Below are 14,781 nucleotides of genomic sequence, written 5' to 3'. Positions count from 1 at the left end.
TTCTAATATAAACATTTAATCCCACACCTTTCCCTCTCAGCACTTTTTGCTGTGTCCCACACATTTTTATGTTTTTATTTTTGGTGAGCTCAGATTTCCTAACCTCCCTTGTGATGTCTCCTTGGACCTGTGGGTTATTTAGGTCCTGTAGTACACAGTATCTCTGCACATCAGTACACATGAACCTACCTACCTGTTCTTCACAGAGGCCACGGAGTACTCCAATTTAACGTTCCATAACTATTCCCTTTCTAATGAATGTTCAGGTTTTTTCCAGGTAAATTACATCCCCCCCCCCTTAAAAAAAAATGCGCACACACACACAAGAACACAGATGACTCCTTTAAAAAGGGACAAGGGAAGCTTTTAGTGAGACCTGTGCTCGCTGTGCCAGAGGCCTGACCAGCTTTGCTCCTATAGGGCTCAGAGCCTGCGGAGTGCCAAGGCTGCCTATGATGACTACCGCAGTGGCTACGACCACGTGCTCCAGTTCTTGTCCAACATCCCCAGCTATGAGCCCCAGGAGACAGACAGCCTCAGCCAGATGGAGACCAAGCTGAAGAATCAGAAAGTAAGACAACTGCTTCTGCATTCAAGGGATACGTCACAAGGTGGGGTCAGAGGTCAGTCCCATTTGTGGAGATGACCATGGAGTGGCTGTCACTTGCCCTGGCAGAGCTGGGATCTCACGGGACCTTGGCCCTGCCCGGCTTCCAGCATCTAACTGAGAACAAGGACAGTCTCGCTCACTTATCCCTCCTCAGTGCCCACCATGGGTCCTGGCTCAGAGTGGACACCCAATGCAGTTTGGCTGAATGAGCGAATGGCTACAGAAATACAAGAGGTGCCCACATGGGGGAAAATCCCATTTCCAACGTTCATAGTCCTGGGTCCTCAGGAGGCAGCAATGATGTGGGGAAGAAAGGGTGAGGGACAAAGAACACGGGAATCCAACAGCCTAAAGTCAAATCCCAGTTCACTATTAGCTGTGTCCCCTCAGGCAAGTCACTCAGCCTCACTGTGCCTCAGTTTTCTCATTCAATAAGCTAGATAATGATGGTACTTATCTCACAGGACTGTTGGAAGAGTAAATGAAGTCATCTAAGTTAGATATTAGAGTAGTGCCTGACATTCTGAAGCACGCAGTAAACATTCCTTTCCTGGCCCTTCTTCACAGGGCCTTAGAATTGCCTTTATAACAAACGTGTTTATACAAGGGTGCCATTCATACTTTGTACTATAGAATAATTATTTCAGATTTAAGGAATCCAGCTAATTTATCAAGGTGTGTTTTGTGTGTGTTTTTTTAAAGTCTCTGTTGTTTTACAGAACCTGCTAGGTGAAATAGCAAGAAGGGGACAGGAAGTACAGAAAGTCTGCGCTCTTTCCCAGCAGTACCAGCAAGCTGTCAAGGTGAGAAGCGAAATCCTGCCCAGAGTGTAAAACATCAGGGCCTCAGAAGAGAAGCCCTGGGCCTGACAGGGTCATCTTCAGGCCCTGCTGGCAGCCATGCAAACTGGCACAACCCTTTGGGAAAACATGGTAGTAGGCATCACTACCAGAAAAGGGTGTTCTACTGTTTGAAGCAGTAAACTGGGGGGAGTTTACCCTAACGGAAAAAATATAGAACAACAATATAGGATGAACAAAATCATCGTAACAGCATTATTTATAATAGCAAAATAAACAAACTAGAAATAACCTAAATGTCCAATAGCAGAGGAATGGCTAGGTAAATTATCATCCACCCACTTGATGCATTACCAAGTCGTCAAACTGATAAACCAGATGATTAGGAGGTGGCACATGAGTTGAATGGAGAAAGCATAATATCACTCTCTAGGTCTGAAGGGAGCCCTCTGGGGTGGCATGGGAACTGTGGGCTACCTTTTCTTATCTCACGTGTTGTTCAGGGATGTAGCTATGTACTGTTGATGTATTGAGAGTTCTCACAAACTGTTAGAACAGGGTCCAGCTGAGCAAAAGATCTCTGCAGTCAGCTGGAAGGGCTGTAAGAACATTATAGGCTCAACTGACCTTGTCTGCCCTCTGCCATGCCTCTTCCCCAGGACTACGAGTTAGAAGCAGAGAAACTAAGATCCCTTCTTGACTTGGAGAACGGAAGGAGCAGCCACGCGAGCAAGAGAGCCAGGCTCCAGTCCCCTGCTGCCAAAGTGAGGGAAGAGGTGAGCTCTGTGGATAGGCGTTCTCAGAGTTGTCCAGCCTTCCAGGGAGCACGGCACATAGACCTCAGAGATGCAGGTACAATAGGGAATCTGGGCCGAGAGCTTTCCTGGGTGCAAACAGGTTTGGTAAGAGAAGATAATGAACTTGTTCTGGGGCAGTGACATTGATATACCTAGAAAGACAGCCTGCTCGAGGTATCTGGGTCAGAGCCATGGATTAGGGAGGTTCCCACCCTGCTTCCCCAATATGTACACAGGAGGCTGAGGTTATTTTCTCTGTACACGAGAACATTAATGCTCAAAAGGAGATCGGCTCAAGGCCACTGAGAATTCAGACTTCTGACTCTAAATCCAGTTTTCTCCCCACCAGATTACTATAGAACTCCAGGTAGGAAGGGGAAAGATGCTACCCTCTGTTCCTAAAGCTAGACTTTTCAAAACCCGTCCTAGCTCTTTCCCGCTTAATCTATTGACTCCTGCTTACCAAATGCTCTCCTATAGGAAGCGGCTCTTGCTGCCAAGTTCACTGAAGTTAATGCCATGAACAGACAGAGGCTGCAGAACCTGGAGTTTGCTCTGAATCTGCTGAGACAGGTAATGAATCTTAGTGTAACACACTCTACTCAAAACTGTTCCAGGAGGTGAGAAACAACACTCATTCAGCCTCAAAGAAACAGCCTGTAAACTAGGGGGAATGTCCCTTGCAAACACAGCTGGGCAGCAACCAGTGCAAATACTGGCCCAAGCCAATGCCTCTGTTGATATAACTTACGTATTCTGTCCAACAGACATTTGCTGAGTACCTAGTAAAAAGTACACTTTAAAAAGTCCATGTTTATAATAGCACTGTAATAACAAGAAACTTGAAGCAACTCAATACTCATCAGCAATGGGTAATTAAATTATGGTCTGTCCACATGTAGCTGTTAAACATTGAAGTGGAGCGCTCTGTGGAATTCTCTCTCTCTGTGTGTCTCTCTCTCTCTCTATATATGTGTGTGTGTGTATATATATGTTAAATGCAACAAACAGGGTGCAGAATAGGGGACTTACCATTTGTGCAGAAAAATAAACATGTGGCACACACTAAAAATATACTTGTTATGACGGATACCCTTCATAGGACAGGACCACACACTCTTTTATACTTTTAAAATTTTACCAAATGCATTTTAAGAAAACCTAAACTAGTTGTTTTACCATTTTTAAAAGTAACTGTAGAACTCCTGTGAACCCAGCACTTGGGAGTCCCTTGGGGATCACAGAACAACCAGTCTGACCTGTTCACAGATGAGCAGGTGGGGACAGGCCTGCAGAGTCTGGCCTTAACCATGCACTGTCTTCTTCTCCCCAGCAGCCAGAGGTAGGAGTGACCCATGACACCCAGCAAGGGAGCCGGCCGGGCTCCAGAGCAGAGGAGTCGTGGAAGATTCGGAAGGAGCTGGACGAGCAGACCGAGCGGAGGCAGCAGCTGGAGAAGGAGGTCAAGAGTGCACAGGAGGAAATCCAGGTTCTGCAGAACCAGAACCCCCAGGAAGCAGTGGTGAGGAAGGAGGTGCTGAAGAAGGTCCCGGACCCTGCACTTGAGGAGAGCTTCCAGCAGATGCAGCGGACCCTGGCAGAGGAGCAGCACAAGAACCAGCTGCTTCAGGAGGAGCTGGAGGCTCTGCAGCTGCGGCTACGCGCCTTGGAGCAGGAGACCAGAAACGGGGGGCAGGAGTACATAGTCAAGGAGGTCCTGCGCATCGAGCCCGATAGAGCCCAGGCTGACGAGGTCCTGAGGCTGAGGGAGGAGCTGGAGGAGCTGAGGCGGCAGAAGGGCACCCGGGAAGCCGAGGCGGTCCTCCTGCAGCAGCGCATCGCTGCCCTGGCTGAGGAGAAGAACCAGGCGCGGGAGAAGGTCACTGAGAAGGAGGTGGTGAAACTGCAGAACGACCCCCAGCTGGAGGCAGAGTACCGGCAGCTGCAGGAGGACCAGCAGCGGGAGGGCAAGTGCAGGGAGAAGCAGGAGGAGGAGCTGAGCTTCCTGCAGGACAAGCTAAAGAGACTGGAGAAGGAGAAGGCCATGGCCGAGGGAAAGGTCACCGTCAAGGAGGTGCTCAAGGTGGAAAAGGACATGGCAGCCGAGAGGGAGGCCAGCGACCTGAAACGCCAGTATGAGGACGAGGCTGACAAGGCTCGTGCCCACCAGAGGGAGAAGAGCGAGCTGCTCCGAAAGATTTGGGCCTTGGAAGAGGAAAATGCCAAGGTGGTGGTGCAGGAGAAAGTGCGGGAGATCGTCCGGCCAGACCCCAAGGCAGAGAGCGAAGTGGCCAACCTCCGCCTGGAGCTCGTGGAGCAGGAGCGCAAGTACCGGGGCGCAGAGGAACAGCTGAAGAGCTACCAGGGAGAGCTGGAGGCACTGAGGCGGCGGGGCCCCCAGGTGGAAGTCAGAGAAGTGACGAAGGAAGTCATTAAGTACAAGACTGACCCTGAGATGGAGAAAGAGCTCCAGAGGCTCCGGGAGGAGATCGTGGACAAGACCAGACTCATTGAAAGGTGCGACTTAGAGATCTACCAGCTGAAGCAAGAGATTCAGTCCCTGAAAGACACTAAACCCCAGGTACAGACCAAGGAGGTCGTCCAGGAGATCCTCCAGTTCCAGGAAGACCCCCAAACCAAAGAGGAAGTGGAGTCTCTGAGGGCCAGACTATCAGAGGAACAGAAAAAGCAAGTGGATCTGGAAAGGGAGAGGGCTTCCCAGGAGGAGAAAATTAAACAGAAGGAGGAGGAGCTTTCCCAGGTGAAGGAAAAGGTGGTGCAACAGGAGGTAGTCAGGTATGAGGAGGAGCCGGGTTTGCGAGCCGAGGTGGACGCCTTCACCCAGAGCATAGATGTGGAACTCCGGCAGATCGACCACCTCCGCGGGGAGCTACGGCGGCTACAGCGCAGGCGGGCCGAGCTGGAGCGCCAGCTGGAGGAGCTGGAGCGTGAGCGGCAGGCACGCAGGGAGGCCGAGCTGGAGGTGCAGCGCCTGAAGCAGCGGCTGGCCGACCTGGAGAAGGAAGAGGGGGAAGCCCAAGAGAAGGTGACCCACAAGCAGAAAGTGGTGCTGCAGCAGGACCCCCAGCAGGCCCGGGAGCACTCCCTGCTCAAACTCCAGCTGGAGGAAGAAAGGCACCGGCGGCAGGTCCTAGAAAGCGAGCTCGAGACCCTAAAAAAGCAGCTTATCAACCTGGAGAAGATGGAGGTCAAGGAAAAGGTGGTCTTCTCCGAAAGCGTCCAGGTGGAGAAAGGTGACACCGAACAAGAAATTCAGAAGCTCAAGAGCAGCCTGGAGGAGGAGAGCCAGAACAAGAGGGAACTGGACGCAGAGGTGAGCCGGCTGGAAGCCAAGCTGTCAGAGCTGGAGTTCCACAACTCCAAGTCATCCAAGGAGCTGGACTTTCTCAGGGAAGAAAACCACAAGCTACAGCTGGAGCGGCAAAACCTGGAGCTGGAGACCCGAAGGCTGCAATCGGAAATTGAAATGGCGGCAACAGAAACACGAGACCTGAGAAACATGACCACAGTGGACTCTGGGACAAACCTCGACTCCAGACTGTGGTCCCTGGAGAGAGAATTGGACGACCTCAAGAGGCTCTCCAAAGACAAAGATCTTGAGATCGATGAGCTGCAGAAGCGCCTGGGCTCTGTGGCCGTCAAGAGGGAGCAGAGAGAGAACCATCTACGACGCTCCATTGTGGTCATCGACCCTGACACAGGCAGGGAGCTATCCCCGGAGGAAGCCCATCGGGCTGGCCTCATCGACTGGAACATGTTTGTGAAACTCAGAAGTCAGGAGTGCGACTGGGAGGAAATATCGGTCAAGGGTCCCAACGGAGAGTCCTCCGTGATCCACGACAGGAAGTCTGGCAAGAAGTTCTCCATTGAAGAAGCCCTACAGAACGGAAGGCTGACCCCTGCTCAGTACGACCGATATGTCAATAAGGATATGTCCATCCAGGAGCTGGCCGTCCTGGTGTCCGGGCAGAAGTAGGCACAGCCTTGCCCTCAGTCTCTTGGAAGCTGGCACTGGCTTTCTCCTACCCCATAACCTCCTGGTGTCTTCTCCCTGGCCCTGTGCAGGCTCCTAATGCAGAGCTGAGCATGCCACCCGTGGCCTCTCGGCCAAGCTACTCCGAACACAGCTCTCGCACAAGTGGAATGGTCAGTGGCTGCACCGTCACTTACCCAGTGAGACCAGCTTTGTCCTCCAGTGACGCAAAATCAAGAAGCCCCTTCTCTCCCTTTTCCTACCGACTCCCATCAACAGACTCCTTGTGTGAAACCTGGAAACAATTTGAACACGACTAAAGCACAAGCCAACTGAGGCAGACAAGCCACTCCATGCAGCATTGGCCTTCGCACACCAGATGGAGAAACTCTAGGGCAGGAAGGCCTCCTTTCTATACACCCTTCCGTTCATTAAAGGACTGGGCCCCTTGGGGCTGACCTGCACTCACCCCTCCAGGAGTCTGGCTGAGAGCCGACTTTCTGTCAGACTTCTAATGGTGAGACAGATCTGGGATCTGTGCCAGGAAAGGCGCAAAGAAACCAGCACAGGGCCCTCTGTCAGCCAGATTGTCCCAGGAGAACGCACCATTAGAGACTCTTCTGGTTCTGAAATTAAAGTGTTTTCACAGTGGACTGTGCTGCTGTTAGCCTTAGCTGAGTGCCCTACAAGTCCTGCTTATTCTCTAACTGGTACTTAGGTGTACTACACAGTTGACTTTTCACCAAACAAATTTCAGGTTCTCTGTATCTCCTGTATCACATAAGAAAACTGGAAGAAATAGGGAACTCTACTTATAGCGCAAAAAATAAATACCTGGTGGCTTGACTCTAATTTCATGCTAAGTGTTTCTTCCTCTTTTCCGCGCATGGTTTATTGCCCCACTCCCTCTTGGCTTTCAGCCAAGATATCCCATATGGATATCCATTTACCAGTTTCAATCACTTACCAGTTCCTATGGGAGAAATAATTATTAGCAAATATGGCAGAAAGAATGAGAAACAATGTATTGGAAACCTTGAAACAATTTATTAAGTTGCTTTATACAAGATTAACAATTTCCACACCACCCCCTAACACCAACCTAGTGGCTGCACCAAAGCCACAGCCCCTTTCACACCTAAGAAACGGCCGCACCAAGGAAAGCCCTGCAGCACCGCAGCCCCCAGGCCCGGAGCCCGCTCTGCCTGTAGATCTGCCTTGCCATGGCTGTTTAAGTCATTCACTCTTTCGTTACCACAAATAAAGCATAAACAAGAAAAAGAAATCTCCCCATCAAAGAAACGTTTCCCTGAGGCAAGAGGCATCACTAGATTCCTACAAATGAGGGTATTCTGCTCCAGCTGCACACTCAATGGTATGTGGGGAAGAGAGGGCACTGCAGGGAGTAACCGGGTGTCTTGCACAGAAAAGGAGCTCATGGGCGGTCTCTGCACGGCTCTGAGCTCAGCAATACAAATCTCTTCTTTGGCTCTTTTGCTACTTCCTAAGACTATTCTGTAAACAAACTGGAAATCCAAGTTGAAAAATATATATATAATAAAGGATAAGGAATCCATGTAGCCCCATGTGAAACATGTTGGTTCTTATGTAAAAAGAGCGGAGGCCTCACTTTCCGGACACCAGGCAAACCTCGGCATGAAGCCTGAGTTACTGAGCACTGGACCCTGGGCATCAGGAACCAAAAGAGCTGCCTGTCTCTCCACACAGGTGTACATTCTGAGAGGCTATTTACTCTCAACATACTTGAAATCACTTAGCTGGAACAGTCAGTTCAGACACGCCTTGTGGCACAGACTTCACAGGACAGACAGGCAAGTGCCCTAAAACTCCTTATGAAGCAGCCAATGGTTAAATGGGAACAGCGTAATAACTTGGGAGCTCCTGGGTTAATTGTCTTAGTCTGTCTGTCTCTAATGTACACTCCAAGCTCAGTGGTGTGTCACCCTTAAGTCAGGCACAGCCCCACTGCCTGGAGAACCCTAGGACTTCAAGGCTGTCTATATGGCAGATGCTTTACAAAGGCCCATACTTGCAGCTCCGTCTAAGAATGATTTCTAAATAAACTAAACTGGAATGTCTATCTGTAACTTGGAACCCCTCATATCCTTGCCGTCAAAGAGATAAAGAAGGCCTTTGGAGCTCTGCAGTCCACCTGTATGAACTCTGGAAAAACAAAACGGGGCCCCTGACTAAACTGGGAACTGGGATTTGGGGACCCAGATGACCTTTAACTCAGGACAGCACAGATTATGATGTGCAATGATAAAAAACCTCAAATAAAACTGGCTACGTCTTAAGTACAGACATCTTTTAAAAAGGTCTTCATCTGAGATCCACTCAGAGGGCCAAATGGATATGTGTCTAATTCTGCTCACCATAAAGGCACTGGGATTATGTCTTCCATATGATGTGTGAAAATATGACGTGAAGAACAGTCCCACTCTATCCAATGCATTTAATGGTAATGATAAAAACTGAGCCAAAAATAAGTGTCTTTAAAAATCCTATCACAATTTTGAATCTACAAAGGTCTTTTCTCTAAAAGAGCTTCACTGTCCTGTTTAGAGGGTAAACTGGCCCCCACAATGAGCACTCACTAGCTGTTCTGAGTATTTTTCAAAGGGACAAGGTAAGTCTCCCACCTGTGGCATTAGCCTGGGATTCTGTCCACTGAGCACACAGCCTGAGGATGGGATGGACACCATGGCCATCCAGGGATCCTAGTGTGGCCAAAAGAAGCCCCTGACCAGTAGGGCGCCATGAGGTACTCTGACCAAATGCCAGGGGGTTGGGCAGATTTACAACACAGGTGTGCCACTGCTCGGTCCTGCCACCAGAGCTCTGTACATGACCCAGTATGCTCCCCAACCTAGAGCTGCCCCTTGAACGATTGTCCGCGACAAAGCCATGAGGCCCGGATCACCAGGCCAGTCAGTATCTCTGGAGAAGCACCAGGCTGCTCCCCTAACTGAAGGCACGTCACAAGTGCCAAGAGACGTTCCACTTAGCACTCACGCCTTCTCCAGAAGAAAACCGATCGGTAGAAAGAGCGTATTGATTATCTGATTTCAGAGGCCTACGAGTTCAGCTTCGGCCTTTCCTCTGAAGAGGTCACAATTTCCGTGGAACACCAGGCCCTTTCCCATGAAGCTGAGATGCATCTGGAAAGGAATAAGCAAAAACAACGTACATCTTCAGGATCTCTGATTCCCCTAAAGGCAGCAGTAACCAAACCTCAAGGAGGTCACTTCTTAAACAGAAAAGCCTCTATGTTGAGTATTCTGAGGCTCAACCAAGCCACAAACACTGGACAGAGGTGATCTGAGTGTGCTGCTACTTGTAGAAGCTGGCAGTGTGCCCGGCCCTCTGAGCATCGTGAAGGCAGCTGCTCACCGAGTGTTGTGTTCACAGATAGCAACTCTACTATTCAATGTGGGCCACTTCCGTTCTTGGCTATAACTACCATCCCGTGGCAAACTGGGGTTCTATGATGGGGTTTGACAGTCACACTGAAGTCAAGGAGCAATCAACATTCTCACCATCAAAAGACCCTCAGGTTCTATAAAGACAAGTTCAAAGGCATTAGCATTCTGCCTGCTGGGCATGGCTCAGCGGTTGAGCATCGACCTAGGATCCGGGAGATCGGGGTTTGATTCCAGGGTCAGGGCAAGTGCCTGGGTTGCGGGCTCGGTCCCCAGTGAGGGGTGTGCAGGAGGCAGCCGATCAATGACGACTCTCATCACTGATGTTTCTATCTCTCTCTCCCTTCCTCTCTCTGAAATCAGTAAAAAAAAGGCACTAGCATTCTGTGTCCACATAGGAAAGAAAGCAAATCAGAAACAAATCACACAATTAAAATGCCCAGACAGCTTCTCATTTACAACCACTCAATGGAATCCTACAGCCTGAAGAATGTCTAAAGGAGAGAAGAGCCTATTCAGCCTGTTTTATAAAGCACAGATGCTTTTCTGATAGCCTCTTACTGCCCAGAAAAAAACAGGGAAGAAATGGTACAAGAAAGTACTTTCCCTTTTTTTGCTGAAAATACCACAAACCAACAATCATATTTCCAAAGGCTCTTCAATTATCTCTATTTAAAAGGGTGACATTCCTGAAAGTAGCAGAGGCAGTGCAATTTTTTTGAAAAACCACAAGTTCTCACCCAGGTAGCTCTGCCACCCCTACATCATAATCTCAGCTACAGTAGCAGCTGCCAGTTTGTAGAGAGAGTCCCCTACATTTTACTGCTTCTCCAGGGGAAAATGGGAAACTGCTGAAATAGGCTTAGCCCTAGGTTTTTCTCTGAGAAGCAACACTTCCATCTTGGAGGTCTATAATCCACTCTTGCACCCAGATAGCCTCTGGCACTTAATACAAATGCATCAGTCTAGGGACACAGGGGCCAGGGACCCACAGCAAATCTGGAAGGGACAGACTCGAGCAGTATCGGGGCCACTGCTCTCAGTGCAGTAGGTCTCAGGCATGCCCAGCTGGACAATTCTCCATTTACTCCCACCAGGTACCAGTCTGCCAGGGTGGCTCCATGCTCAGCTTCCTGAAGAATGGATCTTCCTGACCAATGTAGCCCCCTGGTTGTTTCTGGAGCAGGTCTACAGTAAGAGCAGTAGGCCAAAACCAAGATCCCTGAGGCTCTATAACAGCATTCCATTAGCTGTACCTAAGAATCAGGTCCCAGCACAGGGAGAGGCCAATCGCTGATGACGAAGGTACCAGCTTCTCACAGCTATAAACCTAGAGCTTGTAGAGGATCCCTTTCTGAAAGCCAGTGCTCTCTGAAAAGGAAAACTGGGAGGAAAAAAAGGGTATGTTGCCCCAACTCCTATTGCACCCCCAACTCTGCTTTTACATCTGAACTGAGTTGAAAGTTGCTCCTCTCTTGGATATGGGCTGACATAAGAGGTAAAGGTAACTCCTGAAGCCTTGCTACTGTGACCTGTCACTACTACTTAGACTTCTCCTTTCACTTAAACTAAATTTACAGAGGCTTCTGTTAGCTGGTACCACCTGGAAGGTGTAGCAGCCTGAATTTAAAGGCCTGTAATGCCCCATCTAGCCAAGGGTTGAGGATTCCTCCGCCTAGCACACAGGTAACCCTAACTACCTCTGTGATCACATGGGGTAAGACTGACCCAGTGGCAGAGGACCAGAGGAAATCACAAAGTGGAAGAAGCCTGTGTCACTCTGAGTACCCACAGAACGAGAAGCTCAAAGGGCAAACCAAGACAGCACAGTAACAACGAGGTGAAGACACTCAAATCTTTGACAGCAGACAGGGCATCTACTGAGTAGGGAGGGGAATGGCCCACAATGCACATGGCACTTTAACCACCTGGCAATTAATTACCTGACAGACTCTGCGGGACGTGGGTGGACACGGCAGCATGTGGGAGAGGTGCTGTGTGGGGCGGGCTGGAGTGCAAGCCAGCCAGGAGACCTGAGAGAAAACAGGAGGGGAGAAAAGAACAAAACACACACATTGAAGACAGGAACACAAAAGCATCCTCGGTGATTCAGAGCCTGACAGTCTACTGGCCAGTCCTGGGTAGAAGCCCCTCGGAAGGGGCTCAGCATGATCTCTGAGAACATTGCCCACGGCCATATACCAGACACACACAGGAACCCAGTACACAACAATGGAACTCACTGGTCACAGAAGAGGTCCTGGGGCATCTTCTGTGCCTCCAGAATGAGGAAAGGAATGGGAGAAGCACTTACTGTGGCTGAGGCCATGGTGAAACGTCCCAGGGGCAGGGCCTGTGACGATGGCATCCTTGGAGACCCCTGCTTTGGCAGAGGAGTCGGTGCTAAAGGAGAGCACACGGAGAGGAAATGGGGAGATAATTCCCAGGGAGTTTGAGTTTACAGTCCCCGGCAGCTTTGGGCTGCCTGTCTTGTAGGATGAGGACAGCAGATTTAAGGGCGATGAGCTGGTCAGCAGCACAGCCCCGCTCGTTCCTTTCTGGGGAAGAAACACACAAAAGGGTCAGAGCTCCAGCCTGTCCATGGCTGGCTCACAAACCAAACCTGTTAATGCACAGGGATGATGGCTGCCCCTTATGCAGGCACACTAGTCTGCAGCCCCAAAGAAGACAGACAACAGTCTCTAAACTGCTTAGAATGCCTCCCAGGACACAGTGTTCACTTTAAAAAGCAGGATATAAAACATGCCTTTGAGCAAGAAAGAAAGGGAGGAATATCATATAGACATGCACAAATGTAGGTATATACAAACATGTATGTATTTATATACATAAAACATACACACACACACATTATGTATTAATCTTTGTTTTTAGAAAGAAATGGAAAAACCCTAAAAACTAAGGAACATCATTACCTTGCTGGGTGATAGGAACAGGGCAGAAGCTGGTGAGACCTCACTGAACATACCTTTCTACAGTTTTATCTTTGCAACCACATAGTCATTTTATATAGTGGAAAAATGAAAAAAAGACACTCTCCCCCATTTCCCCAACCTGCACCCAAACTTCTGTAATTCCTGCAGGCAGGCCTCACCAGCCACTGAACTCCGTCAGATCACTATATCTGACCTGCAGAATCCTTCAAAACCCAACTGGGAGAATCGCTTTTAGACGGTATCTTCCTACAGCATGAACATTGCTACATTAACTACTGATCTGATAGGTAGTATTAATTTCACTGACTTGGAGAGACGGACAGGTAAGAGTCTATGAAAGGGAAGTTTTGCGGTTCATTCCACACCTTCTAGATTCATAGCCTCCCTGCAAACACAGTGCTGACCAGTCCTTTCTCTCCACTCATCCTCCTAAGAAGTTTCAGGCTCTCTTGGGATTCTTGCCGAAAGAGAAGGCGGGAAAACAGTAAACCCAGTCCTCCTTCTGATTTCGGGGCTCACTATACCTACCCAACCTTTAGTGTCAGTTCTGATGACCAGGGCAAAGCAGGTGGCCTTGTCCACGAGACCCACAAGGGCAGCTGCTATACCAGGATACTCACTGGCAAGGAGGTAGAAGATGTCACGCTGCTAACTGCACTGGGCTTCAGGGAGGAGGTCAGTAACTTGGCCACTCCCTGGGTCCCACCACTAGAATCTCCATTTGGACCACCGGGAGGGGCCACCAGGGTCAGCTTCTGGGAAACAGGAGGTTTTTTCACTGCAGAGCCTGGGACAGGTCGGCTGGCAGGCTGTCCTGTGGAGGCTGGCTGTGCACCGGGGAGCAGAGTCCCGGAAGTGGAGCTCTGGACTGTTGCTGCTCCCGAAGAGCTGCCAGAAGAAATCCCGTGTTTGGAGACAGAGCCTGTAAAGGGACTATTCTTGTAAGATGGCCCTGAAGAGCTGGCTGAGTGCTGTTTTGCTGGATGGCTCAGAGCAGCGGAGGACAAGGCTGGGGTCTTATGAGAACTGCTGCTGGAGGCTGGTGTGCCTCCTGAAGAGGCTGGTGTGGAGGGATGGAAACTCTGGCCTTTGGCTGCTGTCTTCACAAGCTGGAGGAGGGAACGATGACACTGTGGGGAAGAAGGCTTTGAGCCCTGGAGCTTATTGACAAATGGAGCTGGTGGGGTGAAAGTCTTTTGCTGCTGAGTGCCTGCATGAAAGACTTTTACTTGGGGACCAGACACGGGTGCTGCTGCCTGGGGTGCATGAGACGTCCGTGGCAAACCATGGTGTTTTGCTTTGGACTGGTGCCCTTCTGGTAGGCCCTTGCTCAGGGAACCCTGACAGGACAGCTCTTTATAGCCGGAACTCTCTGGTTTTTTCTCCTGAGAGGACTGCCCCAGTGCCAGAGCCTGTTCAGCCAGAAAATTGAGAGGTGACTGCAGGGAGCTAGAGGGTGGTGGGGCAGAAGGGCTGGCCTTCGAAAAGTTCCTTTTTTCTTCTGTACATAGAACACCTGCAACTTTCTCTGCAGGTGCTTTCGAGGGTGCAGGCAGTGTGAATTCAGAGCTCCCACTTGCTCTGCTGTTCAGCACAGCCAGTTCCTTGGACACAGCCTCCAACGAGGAGGCTGAATTATGGATCAAGTCTCCATCCAACGAGTTCTCCAGGCTGACAGGAGCAGGATTTGCAAGGCTGCCCAATGCCTGGGACGACAGCTCCCTGTTTGCAGCTCCAGTGCTCAGGCCTCCTCCCAGGTGTTCTGAAGGCAAAGCCAGGGGGCCACCAATCTGGCCTGATGGGACAGAAACCTTTTTATCAGGCTTAGTAGATGATTCCTAAAGGAAAGCAGAAATGCTGATGTTAAGAAATGCCCAAAGATGCCAATACTGGCTCTGTTGTGAGGATGCAAGCGTGAGACCACCACAAGGTCCCAAGAATCAGGCCTTCCTATGTAATCACAAACAAGGGGGAAGAGGGCAGGTGACAGGCTTCTATGGACTTCAACATATCCAGCGGGCTGGGGCTGGGCTTACCCAAGCATGTTCTGTTGCTAAGTACACATACACCCACAGGAAAATGCTCCTTTTCTCTGTTTCTGGAAAAATACAAGGCTTGGGCAAAGAGATACTCTCCCTATTGGCATTCACACTATCTCAGAATGCTCCTAGCTGTAATCA

The 14,781-nt window shown here is 49.9% G+C and overlaps 2 protein-coding genes across 4 annotated transcripts in view; one reads left to right on the top strand and one right to left on the bottom strand.

Moving 5' to 3' along the window:
• Positions 1-7,053, top strand: part of PPL (periplakin) — a 45,035-nt gene extending 37,982 nt beyond the window's left edge. Inside the window, exons 18-22 of one of the 2 annotated variants that reach the window (XM_081133522.1) lie at positions 421-571; positions 1,330-1,413; positions 2,070-2,186; positions 2,688-2,780; positions 3,541-7,053. In XM_081133522.1, the coding sequence (XP_080989648.1) occupies positions 421-571; positions 1,330-1,413; positions 2,070-2,186; positions 2,688-2,780; positions 3,541-6,204 (3,109 nt within the window). In that variant the 3' untranslated portion in view covers positions 6,205-7,053. The remainder of the gene's footprint in view (positions 1-420; positions 572-1,329; positions 1,414-2,069; positions 2,187-2,687; positions 2,781-3,540) is intronic. The other variant, XM_081133521.1, reaches the window with a different exon arrangement.
• A 633-nt stretch (positions 7,054-7,686) lies between these two features.
• Positions 7,687-14,781, bottom strand: part of UBN1 (ubinuclein 1) — a 33,953-nt gene continuing 26,858 nt past the window's right edge. For both annotated transcript variants that reach the window (XM_081133523.1, XM_081133524.1), the window contains 4 exons: positions 13,222-14,439; positions 11,959-12,202; positions 11,588-11,677; positions 7,687-9,383 (listed from right to left, as the gene is read on the bottom strand). In XM_081133523.1, the coding sequence (XP_080989649.1) occupies positions 9,334-9,383; positions 11,588-11,677; positions 11,959-12,202; positions 13,222-14,439 (1,602 nt within the window). In that variant the 3' untranslated portion in view covers positions 7,687-9,333. The remainder of the gene's footprint in view (positions 9,384-11,587; positions 11,678-11,958; positions 12,203-13,221; positions 14,440-14,781) is intronic.

This window comes from Miniopterus schreibersii (genome assembly GCF_964146895.1).
Source record: "Miniopterus schreibersii genome assembly, chromosome: 3".
Lineage (NCBI taxonomy): Eukaryota > Metazoa > Chordata > Mammalia > Chiroptera > Miniopteridae > Miniopterus > Miniopterus schreibersii.
This window is presented reverse-complemented; position numbering and strand designations above follow the sequence as displayed.